The 19,369-nt window shown below is 45.6% G+C and overlaps 1 protein-coding gene across 1 annotated transcript in view; it reads left to right on the top strand.

The window, feature by feature from the left end:
* GPR158 (G protein-coupled receptor 158) overlaps positions 1–19,369 on the top strand; it is a 194,559-nt gene that overhangs the window by 108,248 nt on the left and 66,942 nt on the right. Inside the window, exon 5 of the mRNA XM_075271687.1 lies at positions 11,879–11,947. Within this exon, the coding sequence (XP_075127788.1) occupies positions 11,879–11,947 (69 nt within the window). The remainder of the gene's footprint in view (positions 1–11,878; positions 11,948–19,369) is intronic.

The raw sequence follows: 19,369 nt of genomic DNA, 5'->3' as shown, positions 1-19,369 counted from the left end.
CGCCGGTCAACTGGATGCCCTGACGGCAACTGCGTCACATCATCGTCGATGAGGGTGGGTTGCTGGTCATCCACCACCAAATCGAACGGAGATGGAGGAGACTCTAGTGTTTGAGCATCTGGACACAGATGCTCCTCTGTTAGGTTCGTGGAATCGTGACGTGGAGAGGCAGGTTGAGGGACAATGAAAGGAGCGGAGAACAGCTCTGGGGAGCAGGGACAGTTTGGGTTATTGTTCTGTAAAGCTTCGGAATTTTGGGAGGAAGGAAGACAAGACTGTTGGGTAATAGGAGGAGAGGAGGCAGAGTCTGACTGGCTGCTGGACAATGTGCTGTAAGCGTTCTCTGACAGCCATTGCAAGACCTGTTCCTGGTTCTCGGGCCTACTAAGGTTTGTACCCTGCAGTTTAGTTAATGTGGCAAGCAACCCTGGCACTGTGGAGTGGCGCAATGCTTGCTGCCCCACAGGAGTAGGCACGGGACGCCCTGTGGCTTCACTGCTACCTTGCTCCCCAGAACCATTCCCCCGACCTCGCCCACGGCCTCGTCCACGTCCCTTTCCGGGAGCCTTGCGCATTTTGAATTCCTAGTTAGAAATTGGCACTGTATACCAGTAGTAAAAATTGTGGGTGCACGTAACCCCAATATATTCTTTGAATTACCAGTCAGAAACTGGCACTATATGGCAGTAGCAAGAAATGAGGGTATTTGTATTCCCAATATATTCTTTGAATTCCCAGTCAGACAATGGCACTGTATACCAGTAGTAAAAATTGTGGGTGCACGTAACCCCAATATATTCTTTGAATTACCAGTCAGAAACTGGCACTATATGGCAGTAGCAAGAAATGAGGGTATTTATAACCCCAATATATTCTTTGAATTCCCAGTCAGACAATGGCACTGTATACCAGTAGTAAAAATTGTGGGTGCACGTAACCCCAATATATTCTTTGAATTCCCAGTCAGACACTGGCACTATATGGCAGTAGCAAGAAATGAGGGTATTTGTATTCCCAATATATTCTTTGAATTCCCAGTCAGACAATGGCACTGTATACCAGTAGTAAAAATTGTGGGTGCACGTAACCCCAATATATTCTTTGAATTACCAGTCAGAAACTGGCACTATATGGCAGTAGCAAGAAATGAGGGTATTTGTATTCCCAATATATTCTTTGAATTCCCAGTCAGACAATGGCACTGTATACCAGTAGTAAAAATTGTGGGTGCATGTAACCCCAATATATTCTTTGAATTCCCAGTCAGACACTGGCACTATATGGCAGTAGCAAGAAATGAGGGTATTTGTATTCCCAATATATTCTTTGAATTCCCAGTCAGACAATGGCACTGTATACCAGTAGTAAAAATTGTGGGTGCACGTAACCCCAATATATTCTTTGAATTCCCAGTCAGAAACTGGCACTATATGGCAGTAGCAAGAAATGAGGGTATTTATAACCCCAATATATTCTTTGAATTCCCAGTCAGACAATGGCACTGTATACCAGTAGTAAAAATTGTGGGTGCACGTAACCCCAATATATTCTTTGAATTCCCAGTCAGACACTGGCACTATATGGCAGTAGCAAGAAATGAGGGTATTTGTATTCCCAATATATTCTTTGAATTCCCAGTCAGACAATGGCACTGTATACCAGTAGTAAAAATTGTGGGTGCACGTAACCCCAATATATTCTTTGAATTACCAGTCAGAAACTGGCACTATATGGCAGTAGCAAGAAATGAGGGTATTTATAACCCCAATATATTCTTTGAATTCCCAGTCAGACAATGGCACTGTATACCAGTAGTAAAAATTGTGGGTGTATATAGCCCCAATTCTATTGCTAGGGGACTTGCAGGGTATTTCTGGGGTGAAGGTGGGGGGGCACACCGTTGGAACGGGTATCAGGGTATATATCGGGTATACGGGAATACACTGACAGTGTATTCCATTCAGGATCCTGGGAAAGCTGGGTTGCGGCGATTGAGCCCGTCAGTGCCACGTTACACTGACAAGCTTCTCCCTGGAATTTAGCTCTTATAAGAGCTGTTGGTTGTCTTCTCCTTCCTATCCTAGCCTGTCCCTGCCTACCCAGAATCTAAGCCCTAGCTAGCTGGACGGAAACCTCCGTCCTCGGTGAATTGCAAGCTCAGAATGACGCGAAGCTGGGCGGCGCTGTTCTTTTAAATTAGAGGTCACATGTTTTCGGCAGCCAATGGGTTTTGCCTACTTTTCTCAACGTCACCGGTGTCGTAGTTCCTGTCCCACCTACCCTGCGCTGTTATTGGAGCAAAAAAGGCGCCAGGGAAGGTGGGAGGGGAATCGAGTAATGGCGCACTTTACCACGCGGTGTTCGATTCGATCATGCCGAACAGCCTAATATCCGATCGAACATGAGTTCGATAGAACACTGTTCGCTCATCTCTACTCATAATGAATCAGTTTGCTCATCTCTATTCAGTGGGTTCAGTGGCCGTGTGCATGTACTGTATATATCACCACTGATGCCAGTGATATAGCGGTTCGTGGGTGATGAGCCAGAAGAATTTTGGATTCATGGAACATGAAATATTTGGGAAAATTCATAACGAACCTGTATTCAGTTTGCTCATCTCTTAGATGCAACCAAGGCCTTCGACTCGGTCGAGTGGCCTTTTCTTTTGCGCTCGCTACACCGATATGGCTTGAGCTTTTTTACCCTCTGACGGCCAAAACAACTCGGTGGTACATCTCTCCCCGATCTGTTTCTTTATTACCTAGCTGGCCAGCTTCATTTCCTCAAACCCTGGCTTTTCCCCGGGCTGCTTCCGGGCCCCGAGGCCCACCTGGCTCACCATCTGGACTTGCGTATTTTGTGGCCCATATTGGAACATCCCCAACTGTTTAGGGGCAGACTTCTGCCCCTTCACTCACTGGCAGCACAGGTCTGGAAGCAAGCCCGGAAAGTGTCTTCCTTCTCTGATATCCCTGCGGAGACCCCACTATGGGACAACCATGGTTTGCCGACCTCCATAGTTTACTTGATGCCCAGTCCTGGTCTCGTTATGGTGTGTCCTCCTTATCAGTTTGCTCATCTCTATTCGGTGGGTTCAGTGGCCATGTGCTGTACATGGATGCGTCACCACTGAGCTCAGTGGTCATGTTAATGATGTATGTGACACAATCACTGCAGGGACCACCGAAACTGCAACGCTGAAACAGCAAAAGTTTGAAAAACGATTTTGGTTATTTTATCATCTTCCCTACTCTTGGACACATCCAGCCCCGTGAGTGTAAATGGCATATATATTACTATACCTTTCAATGAATTTGGATTGACTAAAGCCTCACCTTGTAGACTTGGCATATTAATTGAAAATCTGAGCAACTTGCGGTTCTGCGTACTTACCTCATTTAATATAAATGGCAGGTTTCTCAAGGAAAGGAGCTTTAATATCTTTTCCCTTCATGCTTCATTCAACCCTATGTACAGTAGCCGTATGAAGCTGAAGGCAGAGAAAATAGTTATTAATGAAATGACCTCTCTAAAAGTCATACGGCGGGAATTCACTCCGCTGGCCACCACGGTAATACGCCAAAATATCATCGACAAGATCAATGGCTCTTGAGGTCAGGGATACTGAAGGCTAGACATACCAGTTTGAGAAGAAATTTACTGCGTGACTCTTGAAAGTTATATTGTAGCACCCAAATCATACAAGGTATGTCACAGGGATAATGTAATGTGTCATAGGAGGGCTTTACTTTTGTAGGGCAAATTGTATTTTGTAAATGGCAGTATATAATATACTCTACAATGTATTAGAAAGTTACAAAAAAAAATCAGAATGGGAAGGGCAACCGGTGGCTCAGTGGTTAGCACTGCAGCCTTGCAGCGCTGATGTCCTGGGCTCGAATCCTACCAAGGACAACATCTGCAAGGAGTTTGCATGTTCTCCCCGTGCTTGCGTGCATTTCCTCCCATACTGATAGGGAAAAATGTATCTACAAAAAGAACAAAAAAAATTCTGAATGGGGTGAAATTGGAGAAAAACTGCGTTCCTGTGACATTTTTTTCAGCTTTGTTTTTACGCCGTGCACTGTGCAGCCAATATGACATGTCACCTGTATTCTACGAGTCGGTAGGATTGTGGTAGTACCAAATTTATATAGTTTTATTTATGTTTCAACCCCTTAAAAAAAATCCAAAACGTTACAAATAGAGATGAGCAAGTAGTACTCGATCGAGTAGGTATTCAATCGAATATTACGGTATTCGAAATACGCGTACTCGATTGAGTACCACTCGCTATTCGAATGGAAAAGTTCGATGCAGAACCAGCATTGACTGGCCGAATGCTATACAGTCGGCCAATCAACGCTGGTTCTTCTCCTACCTTTAGGAGTCTTCTCCGTGCAGCTTCCCCGCGGCGTCTTCCGGCTCTTCATTCACTCTGCCAGGCATCGGGCCTGGACAGAGCCGACTGCGCATGTCTGCTTGTAGTGCGGGCATGCGCAGTCGGCTCTGCCCAGGCCCGATGCCTGGCAGAGTGAATTCAGAGCTGGAAGACGCTGCGGGGACACTGCAAGGAGAAGACTTCTCGGAGGATCCAGCCCGACCCTCACTCGTGGACTTGGTAAGTATAATTTGATCGAATGTTGCCTACCCCTGAAACGAGCATTTTCCCCCCATAGACTATAATAGGGTTCGATATTCGATTCGAGTAGTCAAATATTGAGCGGCTACTCGAAACGAATATCGAATATCGAACATTTTACTGTTCGCTCATCTCTAGTTACAAACATAAATTCTTGGTGACACCATATTCTGACACCTGTTACTTTTTATATTTCTGTGTATGAAAATGCAGAAGGCGTATTTGTTTGTTTTTTGCAACGTCAGATGTACTTTGTAGTTGTACCATTTTGGGGAATGTCTATTGCTTTGATCGATTTGTATTAAAACATTTTATGAGGGAAACAGCGAAAAATGATGGTTCGGCACTTTTTATATTTTTTCCCGATACGGCATTCACCATACAGGAAAAATATTTTTATAGGTTTACAGACCGGGCATTTTTAGACACAAGGATACCTAATGTGTAATAGTATGGCGGATGTTGGGAAGGAGTTAAATTAATGACTAAAAACGATTTTTATCTAGAAAAGAACGAGCATAATTCATTCCAGTTGTCTGGAGTAAAAGGATGATTTTGTGGCAAAGATTTGGTGCCAAACCATGGGCTACAAACCCCGACATATGCCTTGTTCACCACACTGTGAAAATATGGGTGCAGCGGAGCAGGGATCTGGGTGGATCAGGGCAGGATTCTGGGTGAGTTGGAGCAGGAATCTGGGTGAGTTGGGGCAGGAATCCGAGTGGGTCAGAGCAGGAATCTGGGTGGGTCGGGGCAGGATTCTGGGTGAGTTGGGGCAGAAATTTGGGTGAGTCGGGGCAGGGATCTGGATAAGTTGGGGCAGGGATCTGGGTGGATCAGGGCAGGATTCTGGGTAGGTCGGGGCAGGATTCTGGGTGGGTCGGGGCAGGATTCTGGGTGGGTCGGGGCAGGATTCTGGGTGGATCAGGGCAGGATTCTGGGTAGGTCGGGGCAGGGATTCATTATAAATCACCCCAATCTCCTAATAGTAACTAGTAACTCTTTACTAGTTCATAACTGGCGTAGACTTCCATTACGGCACAGGGATGCCCGACTGATTTATGACAGGTCGCAGCCTATTCATAAATCTCTCGGTCCCTGCGCCACCCAGGCCCTTTATTAATAAATGTCTTAATAAATTTGCCCCATCAGTTATTCAAAGAGATGATTATTAATATAAGTTCCATGACAAGCAATATAGAGAGCCTGGAGCTCAATGACTGCAGGGATAAGCAGCTCCTGCTAAGTCTATAGGCTTACTATTAGAGGCTCACAACTGCTTCTGACGTAGTTAAAAGTGACAGCTAAGCATTTGCTTCTCCACGTAATTAACCGAGACTTCTGCCCTCATTCAGATATCTTATATATAAAAAAAGATATAAAAAAATATGAGAGAGTATTTGTCGCAAGGTCGGAAACGCCCAATGCATCATCTGATAACCTGGAGCATTTTGGGTTTTTTTATTTATCCAAATTCATTCAGCTATTCCAAAGATATAAGCTCTGTGTTGATGTAATATAGGGTCTACTGTGGACGGGGTCTCTGTGTGCTATATGTCATGCAGTGGTACTGCCACCTTGACCTGGTTAGACCTTTAAATGAGACTTGGTAAAGTCAGCATAAAATACAGAGATGCCCTTTAATTTGACTAATGAGGCAAACTTATTTTTCAAAGATGATCATCTCGCATCTTGGAATATCTTGAGGAAAGTTAAATGGGTTGTGCAATTACGGATATTCATCCCCTCTCCAAAGGATAAGGGATAAGTGTCCGATTGCTGGGCCCCTCAGCAATCAGTAGAACAGGGGACTGAAAATTCCCTAAAGCCTCCTTGTGAATGGAGCACCAGTAATGCAAGCGTATTGGCGCTCAATTCCAAAGGATAGGGATAAGTGGATGATTGTTGGGGATCCAACTGATGGGTCCCCTTGCAATCAGTAGAAGGATGACCAAAAGCTCCCTAAAGCCTCCTTGTGAAGGGGGAACCAGTGCACTTCCAGGTCATCTACATCAACACCCACAGCCACATAGCAGTAAATGGAGCACCAGTAATTCAAGCATGCTAGCTCTCCATTCCAAAGGATAGGGGATATGTGTCTGATCATTGGGGCTCCAACTGCTGGGCCCTAAGCAATCAGAGAACAGGGGAACGAAAGTCCCCTATATCCTCCTTGTGAATGGAACACCAGTGTGTTTGCATGATAAGTGCTCCATTCACTTCTTTGTGGCTACCAGGATTATCATCTCCGCCCACAACCCCATAACAGAGTATTTAACCACACTGGTGCTCCATTCACAAGGAGGCTTTAGAGGAGGTTTCTGGCAGACCCCCAGTGATCGGACCCCATTCTGTGGATAAGGGATGTGTCATTAACATCACAACCCCTTTAAAGAAGCCCACATGTGTAGCAGCCACTCTGGTATAGTATCCTATTAATATTATAAAGGTGAAAGTTTGTGAGTTTGGATGTTTGTGGGTTTGTGTGTTTGGATGTTTGGATGGGGGGGGACAAGAAACTGGGGGCAGCGATGGGGGACAAGAAACTGGGGGGACAAGAAACTGGGGGGAGAGATGGGGGGACAAGAAACTGGGGGCAGAGATGGGGGAACAAGAAACTGGGGGCAGAGATGGGGGAACAAGAAACTGGGGGCAGAGATGGGGGAACAAGAAACTGGGGGCAGAGATGGGGGAACAAGAAACTGGGGGCAGAGATGGGGGAACAAGAAACTGGGGGCAGAGATGGGGGAACAAGAAACTGGGGGCAGAGATGGGGGAACAAGAAACTGGGGGCAGAGATGGGGGAACACAAAACAAAGGGGAAGAGATGGGGGGAAAAGAAACTGGGGGCAGCGATGGAGGGACAAGAAACTGGGGGCAGCGATGGGGGACAAGAAACTGGGGGCAGGGTACAAGAAACTGGAGAAAGAGATGGGGAGACAAGAAACTAGGAGGACAAGAAACTGGGGGCAGAAATGGAGGAACACGAAACTAAGGGGAAGAGATGGGGGGGGACAAGGAACTGGAGGCAGAGATGGGGGACAACACATATAAGCGGTTCAAAGTCACCGCCAACCCGCAGACGAAGTCGCGGGTAACTGCTAGTATAGAATAAAACACAGAGCTGTCCGTCTGTCAAAGGTCTAACGTCAAGGCACAGTAGCAAGCAATGCCAGTAAACCTTCAGTAACTTGGATCTGCGGTAGTAAATGTGTCCCTGTGCTCTTTAAATTCTCGCAAACTATTTTCTAACTACACATAGATGTAGCAGAAAGAAAACAGACCTGGGGGAACAGTATTATTTGTGAAATATGGAGCGCAGGAAGGGAATATTGTAGACATTATTGAATTTGTATGACTCCCTGGCGATTAGACAGAGAGGGTTTAAAACAACATTAGATTAATAAGATTGATGACGTTCATGGATTGTGGGCTTGTTTATTTGCTGGAAAAAATATTTTGCTATAGGAGAATTATATACACAGCGCACGCTGGCTTTTTGGCGGCTTAGGAAAGATACGTTAAAGAAATGCCACTCTGCATTGTGTAATCTGAGTAATATATTGCATTGCCACAGTAATGGATATATCAATATCTTTGATTCTTATACAGGTTGCATCATTCTGAAAGTCTATTTTAATAGACATTCAAAATGTTCCTCTGGTAGCAAGACCAGAGATCGGCAACTTATGCCTGGTTCACATCTGCATTTGGTAATTTGTTCGGGGAGTTCGCATGAGGAGCCTCCGAACAGACTACCGAACGCATTGGCAATGGTGTGCAGTGAAAGCACATGGACCCCATAGACTATAATGGGGTCCGTGTGCTCTCCACGTGGTGTCCGCACGGAACATGCGTACAGAAAAGTACTTTGTGATCTACTTTCATGTCTGCAAGACTCGTGGCAGCACGCGGAAACCAAACGGACCCCATTATAGTCTATCTGTGCTTTCGCTGCACACCGCTTGCCAAAGTGTTTGGTAGCCCATTTGGGGAGTTCCCATGCGGACTCCCCAAACAGATTACCAAATGCAGATATGAACCCGGCATAACAAAGCCTTTTCTTCTGGAGGACCTGGCTTGTCTATATATTACACAGATTACAGACAATAATGTAATACTTAACTTCTCCAGTGGTGGCGCTGCAGGAGAATTAAGCACTTGGTATTAGATTCAGCTTCCCCTTATAGCTAATCACTAGGGTTGAGCCGATCTTGACTTTTCAGGATCGATTTTAAAATCCGATTTCCGATCATTTTTCATTTGAACCCGATCTCGATCCCAATTCCGATGCCAATGCAAGTCAATGGGATTTTTTTTATTAATCGGAGATCGGATTTTAAAAACAATCCTTTTCACTATACAGCATGGAATCTAACAATTGTTAGAATCCACGCTGTGTAGTGAATCACTAAGTAGCCAGAGGATTTTTTTTTTTAATCCTCTGGCTAATTAGTCCCCCCTGGTGTCCACTTACCTGCAGAGATGGCTAGTCCGGTGCCCGGTGCCTTCCTTCTTCATCCTCGCTGCTGTTCCACGCTGCTCTTCTCCCTTCTCTGCCCCATCCCTGCCAGGTTAGGAGAGTGTGGGCAGGTTAGGAGAGTGTAGGCGGGTACTGGGAGGGGAGATGTCACGTCTCCCCGCCCTGTACCCGCCCACACTCTCCTAAGCCACAAGCCTCGCCTACCTAGCGCTTTAAACACTAACCTGGGAGGCGGGGCAGCGAGGCGAGAAGACTGCAGCGTGGAGCGGCAGCGAGGACAAGAAGAAGGAGGGCACCGGAGCAGCCATCTCTAGAGCTAAGTAGCTGCTAGAGATGTTTAGTTTCGAATGAATGGAGGCAGCTGGCATGCAGGGGGTTAAGGTTGTGTGCCGGCTGCTTCCATTCATTCCTATGGAACTGCAGCGGAGCCTTCACACTGAGTATACAGCGTATACTCAGTGTGAAGGCTAAGCAAAGCATTGTGGGAAAAGATCACTGATCTCGATCCCACATAAAAAGATCGTGTTCGGAATTCTGATTGCGATTGTGAAATTTTCTCGATCGCCGATTGGAATCCGATCTTTTCCGGACACGATCGCTCAACCCTACTAATCATCAATTCTCCAAGCAGCTCAGTTCTCCAACTCTATTGTGCAGGCGGGGGAGACTGGCTACCCCTCTTCTTGATGTCTGCCTGGGCGCCCCTGGCAATCTAGGTAAATATAGATTTTTTTGTAAAATAAGTGAGTTAGAAAGTAGGCGAGGGAAGGTGTTTAGCCTAGTATAGAGGTATCATTTTATCCCGCACAACCCCTTTAACTATACACTGCACTGCCATACTGCCATTAAGGCCAGACCATCCAAAAATAATGTTATTTATCTGGTATGGGATGTATAAATACTTCAATGCAAAATTAAAAGCAGCTTCACACCCGCGCCCGTTCTCCGCTTTCAGGTTTCCGTCTTCTGCTGAGAGAAACTGGACAGGAGACGGAAACCCGGCGGTCAGTTTTCAAACCCATTCACTTGAGCGTCTTCTGCCTCTCCGCGGTGAAAACGGACACAAAGTCAGACATCCAGGACTTTGTATCCGGTTAAAAAAAAAAAAACGGACACGCTGTGCAAATGCTCTTTTGTTTTTGTCAAGGTAATAAGAAAAAAATTGCAATTTTCCAGATTCTAGAACTGAATCTTAACTGTACATACATTTGCATACTGTATACGCGTCGTCGAAAAAAATCTCCGTGTTTCTTTCTGATTGAACTGTATTCTCATTAAATTCCATGAGCTGAAACATATTTTCATTACATTTCATATACAATGACCTTTAGGGTTTCAATGAATACATGGTGTAATTTTATGGAAAGTTGCCTTGTTATGGAGCTATCAATCTCAATTTCTACTCCCGTCTCAAGACACCGCGTCATTCTCTTTCTGGTTTTCTGATGCTCTGACCCTTCATTGAGGGTTTTGTAATAGGATATTGTAACGGAGAACACGTTGCGGAGCAGACATGGGCCCAACTGGACTTGACCTGACAATTTGTCAGGAAAGAGAATTTTTCCCATTGGAGAACACATAAACTATTTTTCTTATGGAACATCATTTGTAGGGTGGGAAATATTTCATTGCCATAAAGCAATTTTGTGGTGACGTAAATATTGCAACAATTGTTACACTCATCACCAATATAATTCTAACTTGCATAAATGGGTTGGATCAGATTTTTAAGACGATTCTTCAGCTATTGACATTAAAAGGTAGAGATGGACGAACCACTTTGGCATGAGCCTTGTTCGACTCGACAATCCCAAATTTTGTAAATGTCAATTATACCTATGGAAACTCTGGTGTACAGGTATTATAGTGAATTGCTTTTTTGCCTCGGCTTGCTACGTTCGGCCTTATAGCCTGAAGTGAAATCTAAGGCTTGTCGCACATGAAAGAAGCGCAAAACGGCCGTGAAAAAAAGTGAACTTTTTAATGTCTGCCTTTCACCCGAAGAGCGCCCATTTTCATGGATCCCCCATACATTTCAGTTTATGGAGGGGTCCATGAAAACAGACAAAAATAGGACACAATATTCAATCAATGAGATTTTGGCGGTCCGTTGTCCGGTCATACCGTGTTTCCCCGAAGTAGGAAATATAAGGCACCCCTGAAAATAACAACTAAGGAGTATCACCTAGATGATTTGTATCATGTATTTTTAACAAGGATTATGTCAATAAACTAAAAGATTTTTAAAGAAGCCGCTGGATGCTGGATTTCACTTTTCAAGTATTGTTTCCCCTGGAAATAAGGCATCCCCAAAAATCATTGCTGCTGCCTCTGGTGTGGTAACCACTGTCCCTGCTGCTGTAGGATGAGCTGGGAGATGTCTGCTGGGCATATGCTGCGGGCAGTCGGCTCTTCCAGCTCATCCCAGAGGCAGCAGCTGGCATACAGCAGAGTGAGCAGCCGGCTTTCCTGTGCACACGGAGCACAGTGCACAGCATCCAGCCAGCTGTAATGCCAGTGAAGTGAGGCTCTCCGGCGCAACCGCTGGAAGCCTCGCTAAGCCCCACCCACCACTTCCGCTGCCGAGACGAACAGCAGCACCAGCGCTGCTATGAAGATGGGAAAGTAAAGTAGGATTCAATTAAATAATTCTAATATCTATCTATCTATCTATCTATCCATCCATCCATCTCTCTATCTTTCTATCTTTCATTCACAACAAATAATTATTTGCCTCTTTTTCCTCCTAGAGCATCCGAGCTTCCGGACTTATTCTACTGGAGACCATTTTGTTTGGATCACTTCTTCTCTACTTCCCAGTAAGTGTATTCATTGATCAAACTGGTAGCAACCCACTGTGGGCTATTATGGCAATATGTGCAGGATAACATGCTGAAGCTTCAAGGAAATTACAAAAATATATTTTTTTTCAGGAATAAAATATTGATGGCTCAGCCTTAGGATAGGTCATCAAAACCTGACTAGTGATGGACACCCAATTGTTTGAAGAGTCCAAGGGGCTTGTGAGCACTGCCGCCTCATTCCTGTGATGTCACCTTCATCAGTCACATGGTAAAGCTGAGCTGCAATACCAGTCACAGCCACTATACAATGTATGGCGCTACGCTTGGAGTCTGCAGTGCTCACCTGAATACGACAATATTTTCCAACAGCTGATCTGTGAAGGTCCAGGGTGTTGTTAGATATTGATGACTTCTCCTAAGTATTTATTGTCTTTAATTCTGTTGTCCTGTTGAAATAAATCTGTAGGGATAAAGGTCACAGAAACATTACACTAAGGCCGGGTCTAATCACAAGGTCAGGACGGGCAATGGGAAAATCTGCTTTGGTTTTTCAGAGAAGTCCATGACTTCTCAAATGCCCCAAAGCTTTTCCGCTGTGTGAACGCTCCGCGCAGCTAACCACGATGGGATGTCGCTGTAGTGCATTGGCCATTGCAGCATCCCACTCCTGAATGAATGGACCTAATCGGGAGTGAGTCTCGAGCCACAGATGCCGCAGATGACTCAGCCGCAGAATCAGCGGCAAGATAGGGCACGTCTCTTCTTGAAGTTAATGGGAGCCCTTTTTGCAGGCTGATATTGAGGCAAACTCTCCCTAAAAATCTGCCTGCAAAAAACTCCATTTAGCGAATTGTAACTCCCATCCACTGTGAATCCCAGGTCACTGCCGCTAAGAAAAAAATCTGCAGAAAAAAAACACAGCAAAAAATGAATTTGCGGGGTTTTTTTCCGCGTAAATTTTAATTCCTTTTGTGCCGCGTTTCTCCTCAGTGGTCATTCTTCAATTATTAAATCTAAGGAAACCACTTGAGTTTTCGCAGGTAACATTAACGCGTTGCATTTTTGGGCATCTTTTCTGTAGTGTTTGTTTCCTGCAATGTGTGGATTAGATTAGCCAGAATTTCATTCACTTTGCTGGTGCTGTAAATTGCAACGATTTTCTGCAGCATCCAAAAACACGTGCGTTTCTGAAACATGAGTCCTACGCCTAAGCCCCCATATAGCGGGCCACAGACAAAAAGCACTGCCAGAAAAACCACAATGGAAACCAGCTTTCCTCTGCAGATATTCTGCTTCAATTATACCTATTGGGAAACCGCTAGCATTTCCGTAGATATAATTCACATGCTGCGATTTCCAAAACCGCAACAGTTTGGGACCCTGGTCTATAGGGGATTTCCTATAGAAGACAGGATATGTTAAAAATTAGAGATGAGCGAGTAGTATTCGATCGAGTAGGTATTCCAAATCCTCGTACTCGATCGAGTACCACTCTCTATTCGAATGGAAAAATTTGATGCAGAACCAGCATTGATTGGCTGAATGCTATACAGTCGGCCAATCAACACTGTTTCTTCTCCTACCTTTAGAAGTCTTCTCCTCGCTGCGTCCCCGCGGCGTCTCCCGGCTCTGAATTCACTCTGCTAGGCATCGGGCCTGGCCAGAGCCAACTGTGCATGCCCGTGCTACAAGAAAATGGCTGATTTGACTGTAAGCAGCCATTTTCTTGTAGTGTGGGCATGCACAGTCGTCTCAGCCCAGGCCCGATACCTAGCAGAGTGAATTCATGGCCAAATGATGACGCGGGGACGCTGCGCGGAGAAGACTTCTCGGAGAATGCAGCCCGACCTTCACTCGTGGACTTGGGAAGAATATGCAAATCTGTCTCCCAAGATGTAAACAGGGAGACAGTGCCTCTGTTATGCTGCCCGCTATAGCAAGCACCCTGAACAACATGCCCGACTTCCCAGAAGCCTTTGCTGCATGATGCGAGGTTATAACCAAATCAATTTCTCAGCTACGGACGGCACCGTTTCTGCCTCTTTGGACGTCATCAGCGCAGCCTAGAGAGATTGAGCAACTGAACAACATGCCCGACTTCCCAGAAGCCTTTGCTGAGAAATTGATTTGGTTATAACCTCGCATCATGCAGCAAAGGCTTCTGGGAAGTCGGGCATGTTGTTCAGGGTGCTTGCTATAGAGGGCAGCATAACAGAGGCACTGTCTCCCTGTTTACATCTTGGGAGACAGATTTGCATATTCTTCCCATGTTCCTTTGCAGTGGAGCAACTATGGCAGTATAAGTCTCCACACACCTGAGAAGGTGGTCTCTCCCTAAGGATAGACGTTATCCCCACAAACCAATGGACTTGGTAAGTTCAGTTTGATCGAATGTTGCCTACCCCTGAAACGAGCATTTTCCCCCATAGAGTATAATAGGATTCGATAGTCGATTCGAGTAGTCGAATATTGAGGGGCTACTCAAAACGAATATCGAGTATTTAACTACTCGCTCATCTCTATTAAAAATGTCTATTAGATGTGGGTCCCACCATATCTCTACAATGAACCCTTCATGGTTCCATCTCCAAGCTCTTCTTATATGACCACGACCTCGCTGACAGACTGTCCTCAATGGTTGGGCTTATGGAAACAGCATAGTTGAATTATGATCTTTCCATAAAAAACAAAGAATGCAAATTTTGGAAACAGTGTAGATCAGAGAGCTACTCCGTTCCCCTTAGCCCGACCATCAAGGACATCTAGGTAGGTTTGTTAGCAAGAGCTGGTGCACAAAAGTTTGGTTGGGTTAATTTTAGAGGTAGGTGTGAGTCCCAGGGTTGAGTTCTGGATCTATCAGGTATTTATGGCATATCCTATGGCAAATCCCAAGTGATTGGTCAAAGTAATTATTGTGCCACTGAAATATTGAGCAGTCCGCAGAATGGAGGATCCAGATTTCCATACATTGTATATGCTATCCTACAGGGTATCAGTAATTATAAAACGTTGCCAGTGTACTGAGATATGAGCCATCATGTTGTGTTATTTTAGTACATCCTATAAATTGGCTGACATTTAGATATGACATTTTATACGGCTCCATCTACGAATTTTCTGCTGACCGAAACTGGTGCCCTGGCTTTGGGCTTTCTCGAAACTCTAGAAAGGAAAATTACCCTGGAAGAGCTAATGATGAAAAACACGAGCGGCAGAACTTTTCTTCTCGGCAACTGATTATAATTAGACCTTTCTAATTACTCAGTAATTACTACTCAGGGTTTTAATAGCCAAAATGGATTCCTTCATTTAAGACCAAAGAAGCCACTGGGAATAAGAAGGGAAGGTGAGAGAAAAGTTCCCGAATAACTTAGGATAGAAATGAAATTTCCTAATTGACAACGACTTTAATGTGATAGGAGTTGAACGGTGACCTTTTCCCAAATTCCCAGGTTGTTGTAGTCAATACGGTGGGTAATTATAAAGAAGAACTGCCTGTGGGGGATAAAAAAAACATCTTCCATACTTTATTCTGCACTATTACCCAATGAAGCCGCATTTTATGTGATTATTTTCTATTTTTGATGGGACTGGATTACTTTATTGTATGTATGGACGCCTTCTGATAGTCTTAGGCAGATTTTATCGAGAGATGAAAGCAGCGCCGCACCTCTCACCTTCAGGCGGCGCTATGCCAGGTCCCGGGGGGGCGGCATTTTTGCTGACCTGGACTGGCTTACGTCACTGTCTCGGCAGCTGGCACGGGAAGCCAGTGGTGGATTGGGGAGGCCTTGTGGACGCAGCGCTGCTCCAGCGGCCTCCCCTCACGCTTAGCAGAGAGCAGGTCCTCTCCCTGCATGCTCTCTACCTGCTAACGCCGCCCGGGGGGAGGGCTTTCTGTCGTCCGCCTCAGGCGGCAAAAAAGCTAGGTTCACCCCTGGATGAATGGAATGGTCAATCCTTTTATTCTCAGAGGAGATATTCCCAATTAACAAGACACATTCTTGATGTAGCTAAGAATTCATGTATTTCTGGGAGTTAAGAAAAATGGCACCTTGTTATTGAAAGTGTATGGGCACTACGGTAGAGCGATTAGGATCGGGAAAGATCGGATCCCGATCGGCGATCGAGCAAATTTCACGATCGGGATCGGCTGGAAAATGAACGAAAATTGGATTTTCAAAATGATCCTGAAATCGCAAGATCGGCTCAACCCTAATGGGCACCTATAAAGTCAGTCTGTCACCAGGAAACTCGATATCCAACCAGCCACATTACATTGTAGGGGACATTCTTCTGAACACTGCCTCTAGAAAGCCCAATACATGCACCCTATCCCTGAAATATACATTTGTATAAATATGTAAATGAAGCTTGTGTAACTCCCCCTTTGGCCACACCCCCGGGTAGTGGGGCGTTCGGATAAGTATTAGTTGCCGTTCTACCTTGCTTAGCGCAGTGCCTCCACCCTTGTCGGTGATATTCTGGTGCTTCCGGGTTGACAGCACCTTTCTTCAGATCTCTGTCCGGGGCTTGACAAGGGAAAGCCCCGCCCACACCAACACGCCAGAGAGGATTGTGGTATAAACAAAGAAACCTTTATATGGAACTTAATAAAGTAATGGTGAAGTACAATATGCAATAACATTCACAGCATCAGTAAGGTATAATACTTTAAACGATAAACCTATCTAGAAAATGGCAGATCTATATGGCAAAGCCCTAGTACAATGTATAACAATCACAAAGCTCAGTCGTAATACAAGGCCTGTTGCCGCGGTTCTGGAAAGAATCTTCTTTCGTTGGTGCACATGAAATATGTCAAAAATGAACAATGCTCCTTTAATTCCTGGCAGGGTAATATTCCTTAGTCCAGAAGATTTGGTACTGGCTACAATCATCTATCAGCAGCAGCAGGCTCTATCCCTTACAATAGAACATGGCAGCACAGCAGGTGCCTGGATGCATCAAGTCTCTTTTACTCCTTCTGCAGTGCTCCAGCTTAAAAAGTTATACTAGCCAAGAACATTTACTCATGGATCATAGGATGCAGTCTAAATAAGAATGCTGGTGGTAGGTACACTTACAGTTCCAGAGGAATTAACGCTGTCCTGTCCAACAGGCTGCCAAAGGGTTAAGTCTGGAAGAACGTTGCGGTGTAGCAGGGAGGCGCCTCCGTCGGTTGGGGAGGGTATGGATACCCTGTCTATTCGGCAAATCGTCCTGTAGAGTTGGTAACCTTTTCTCTGAAGGAATTAAATCCTCTTTCCATTTGCTTTCAGCCTCTGGGAGCTCAGGAGATCTTACTCTTGCATCCACCTGTGATCCCTCTCTCCTGCAGACTGCCTGAGCACATGGTCTCCCCTGCCAAGCAGCCCCTCCCATCCTCCAAGGATTTGATAAACAATCACAATTGCTTTCATGCTGCATGCACAATGTTTGCAAACTGTTAACCCCTCGTTACCTTGAACTGCACACAGGGGTTACACTCTCCCCCTGATGGGTCTGGACATGAGCAGCACAGAGTCCAGATCCATCACCTAAAAAAAATTTTGAGGTTAGATCATCCTGACTAATCACACCAATAGGCACATTAAGACCACAGTTATAATACCAAGGCACAGGGGAAAAATACGGCCACGCCCCAACCATACTAGGATGTACCACCCTGGGGACCTCAGTGACATTTCCCTTATTATCATAGGTTAACATCATGGGTGGCCTAACCACTCTCCTCGGGCGTATAGGTGTGGCAGAGATCCCCTCATCAGCCCCAGACACCGGACTGGTGCTTGCAAGCCTCTCTTCACATTCTTCATGTTGAGGGACCCCCCCCTCTTTCACTGACCACTCAGATGAGTCATAAACAATGTCCATATCACTAGGGGGTAATGCAGCCTCTTGCACTAGTTGCTCAGATAGTCCATCTGGAAGATCTGTTTCAGTGTCAACTCTGGAGGCGACTTCCTTATTGGCATGAGTATCAATGACTGGATTGTTGAGTCCCGGGTCGTCATAACCCCATTCATCATCTGTCTCACTATCCCCATCTACTGATGCCATTTCAGTCTCTTTCTCAAAACGTTTACTTCTTCGGGGGGGTTGAGGAGCCTCCGGTATGTCAGAGTTAGATTGAATTGACAGATTGACATTTTGTCCCAGAGGCAACAGATGGTGTCTATGGTAAGTTTTTTCCTTCCGAGGCCCATACTCAGGCCTAACCCGATAGGTAGGTACTCCAGGCAGCTTTTCCACCACAATGAAGGGCTCTGGACACCAACGATCAGCCAACTTATGCTTCCCAGGCAGTCCCAACTGCTCCACCAGAACTCTATCTCCAGGCTTCAACTCATGTTCCCGAACTCTTTGATCATGTCGAGCCTTATTCCTTCTGCCAGACTGTCCTGAAGCTTGCTCGGCCAGTTTATACGCCTCTTTGAGCTCTTGCTGCAGCTGGGATACATACTGAAGATAACTTCTTCCAGAAGACTTATCAGTGGAAACACCAAAGCTGATATCCACAGGCAATCGGGCCTCCCTTCCGAACATGAGGAAGTAGGGGGAGAACCCGGTAGACTCATTTTTTGTACAATTGTAGGCGTGCACCAACTGGCTCAGGTAGCGGCTCCATCGCCCCTTTTGTTTTGACTTCAGGGTGCCCAGCATGTTCAGCAAAGTCCTATTGAATCTCTCAGGTTGTGGGTCACCCTGTGGATGAAAGGGAGTGGTTCTAGACTTTGTGATCCCGCAGACCTCACACAGCTCTTTGATGAGTCGACTTTCAAAATCTCGACCTTGATCAGAGTGAATGCGGGCAGGCAATCCATAATGTACAAAAAACTTCTCCCACAAAGTTTTGGCCACAGTTACAGCCTTTTGATCCTTAGTAGGGTAGGCTTGAGCATATCTGGTGAAGTGATCAGTTATTACTAGGACATTACTGATGTTCCCTTCATCTGGTTCAATGGAGAGGAAGTCAATGCATACAAGATCCAATGGGCCATCACTAGTAATGTTTGTAAGAGGGGCAGAACGGGTTGGTAAGGTCTTCCTCAAGACACATCGAGCACAATCTTTGCAATATTTGGCGATGTCATTCTCCATTTTTGGCCAGTAGAACCTATCAGCCACAAGGTGAGTAGTCTTCTCTGCCCCTAAGTGGCCATGCTCATCATGCAGTGCTTTCAGAACACTCTCTGAAGACAGCAGGCAGAACTAATTGCCTCCTCGACCCTCTCTTCCGCCACTCAGCCTCTCGGTACAACAGTCCATGTCTCATTACCAGCCACTTCGCCTGCTTAGCCAGTAGGAGAGCCTCTTCAGACTTCAACTCCGGCCTCCCAGGCCTCTGGCCTCTATTAATCCACCACCGAACTGTCCCCACTGCTGGATCTTCCTTCTGGGCGGTTTCAATCTGCAGCCGAGACAACCGAGGCA

The sequence above is a fragment of the Leptodactylus fuscus genome, chromosome 4, assembly GCF_031893055.1.
Source record: "Leptodactylus fuscus isolate aLepFus1 chromosome 4, aLepFus1.hap2, whole genome shotgun sequence".
NCBI lineage: Eukaryota > Metazoa > Chordata > Amphibia > Anura > Leptodactylidae > Leptodactylus > Leptodactylus fuscus.
Note: the sequence above shows the minus strand (reverse complement) of the source record. Positions and strands in the feature narration are given on the sequence as shown.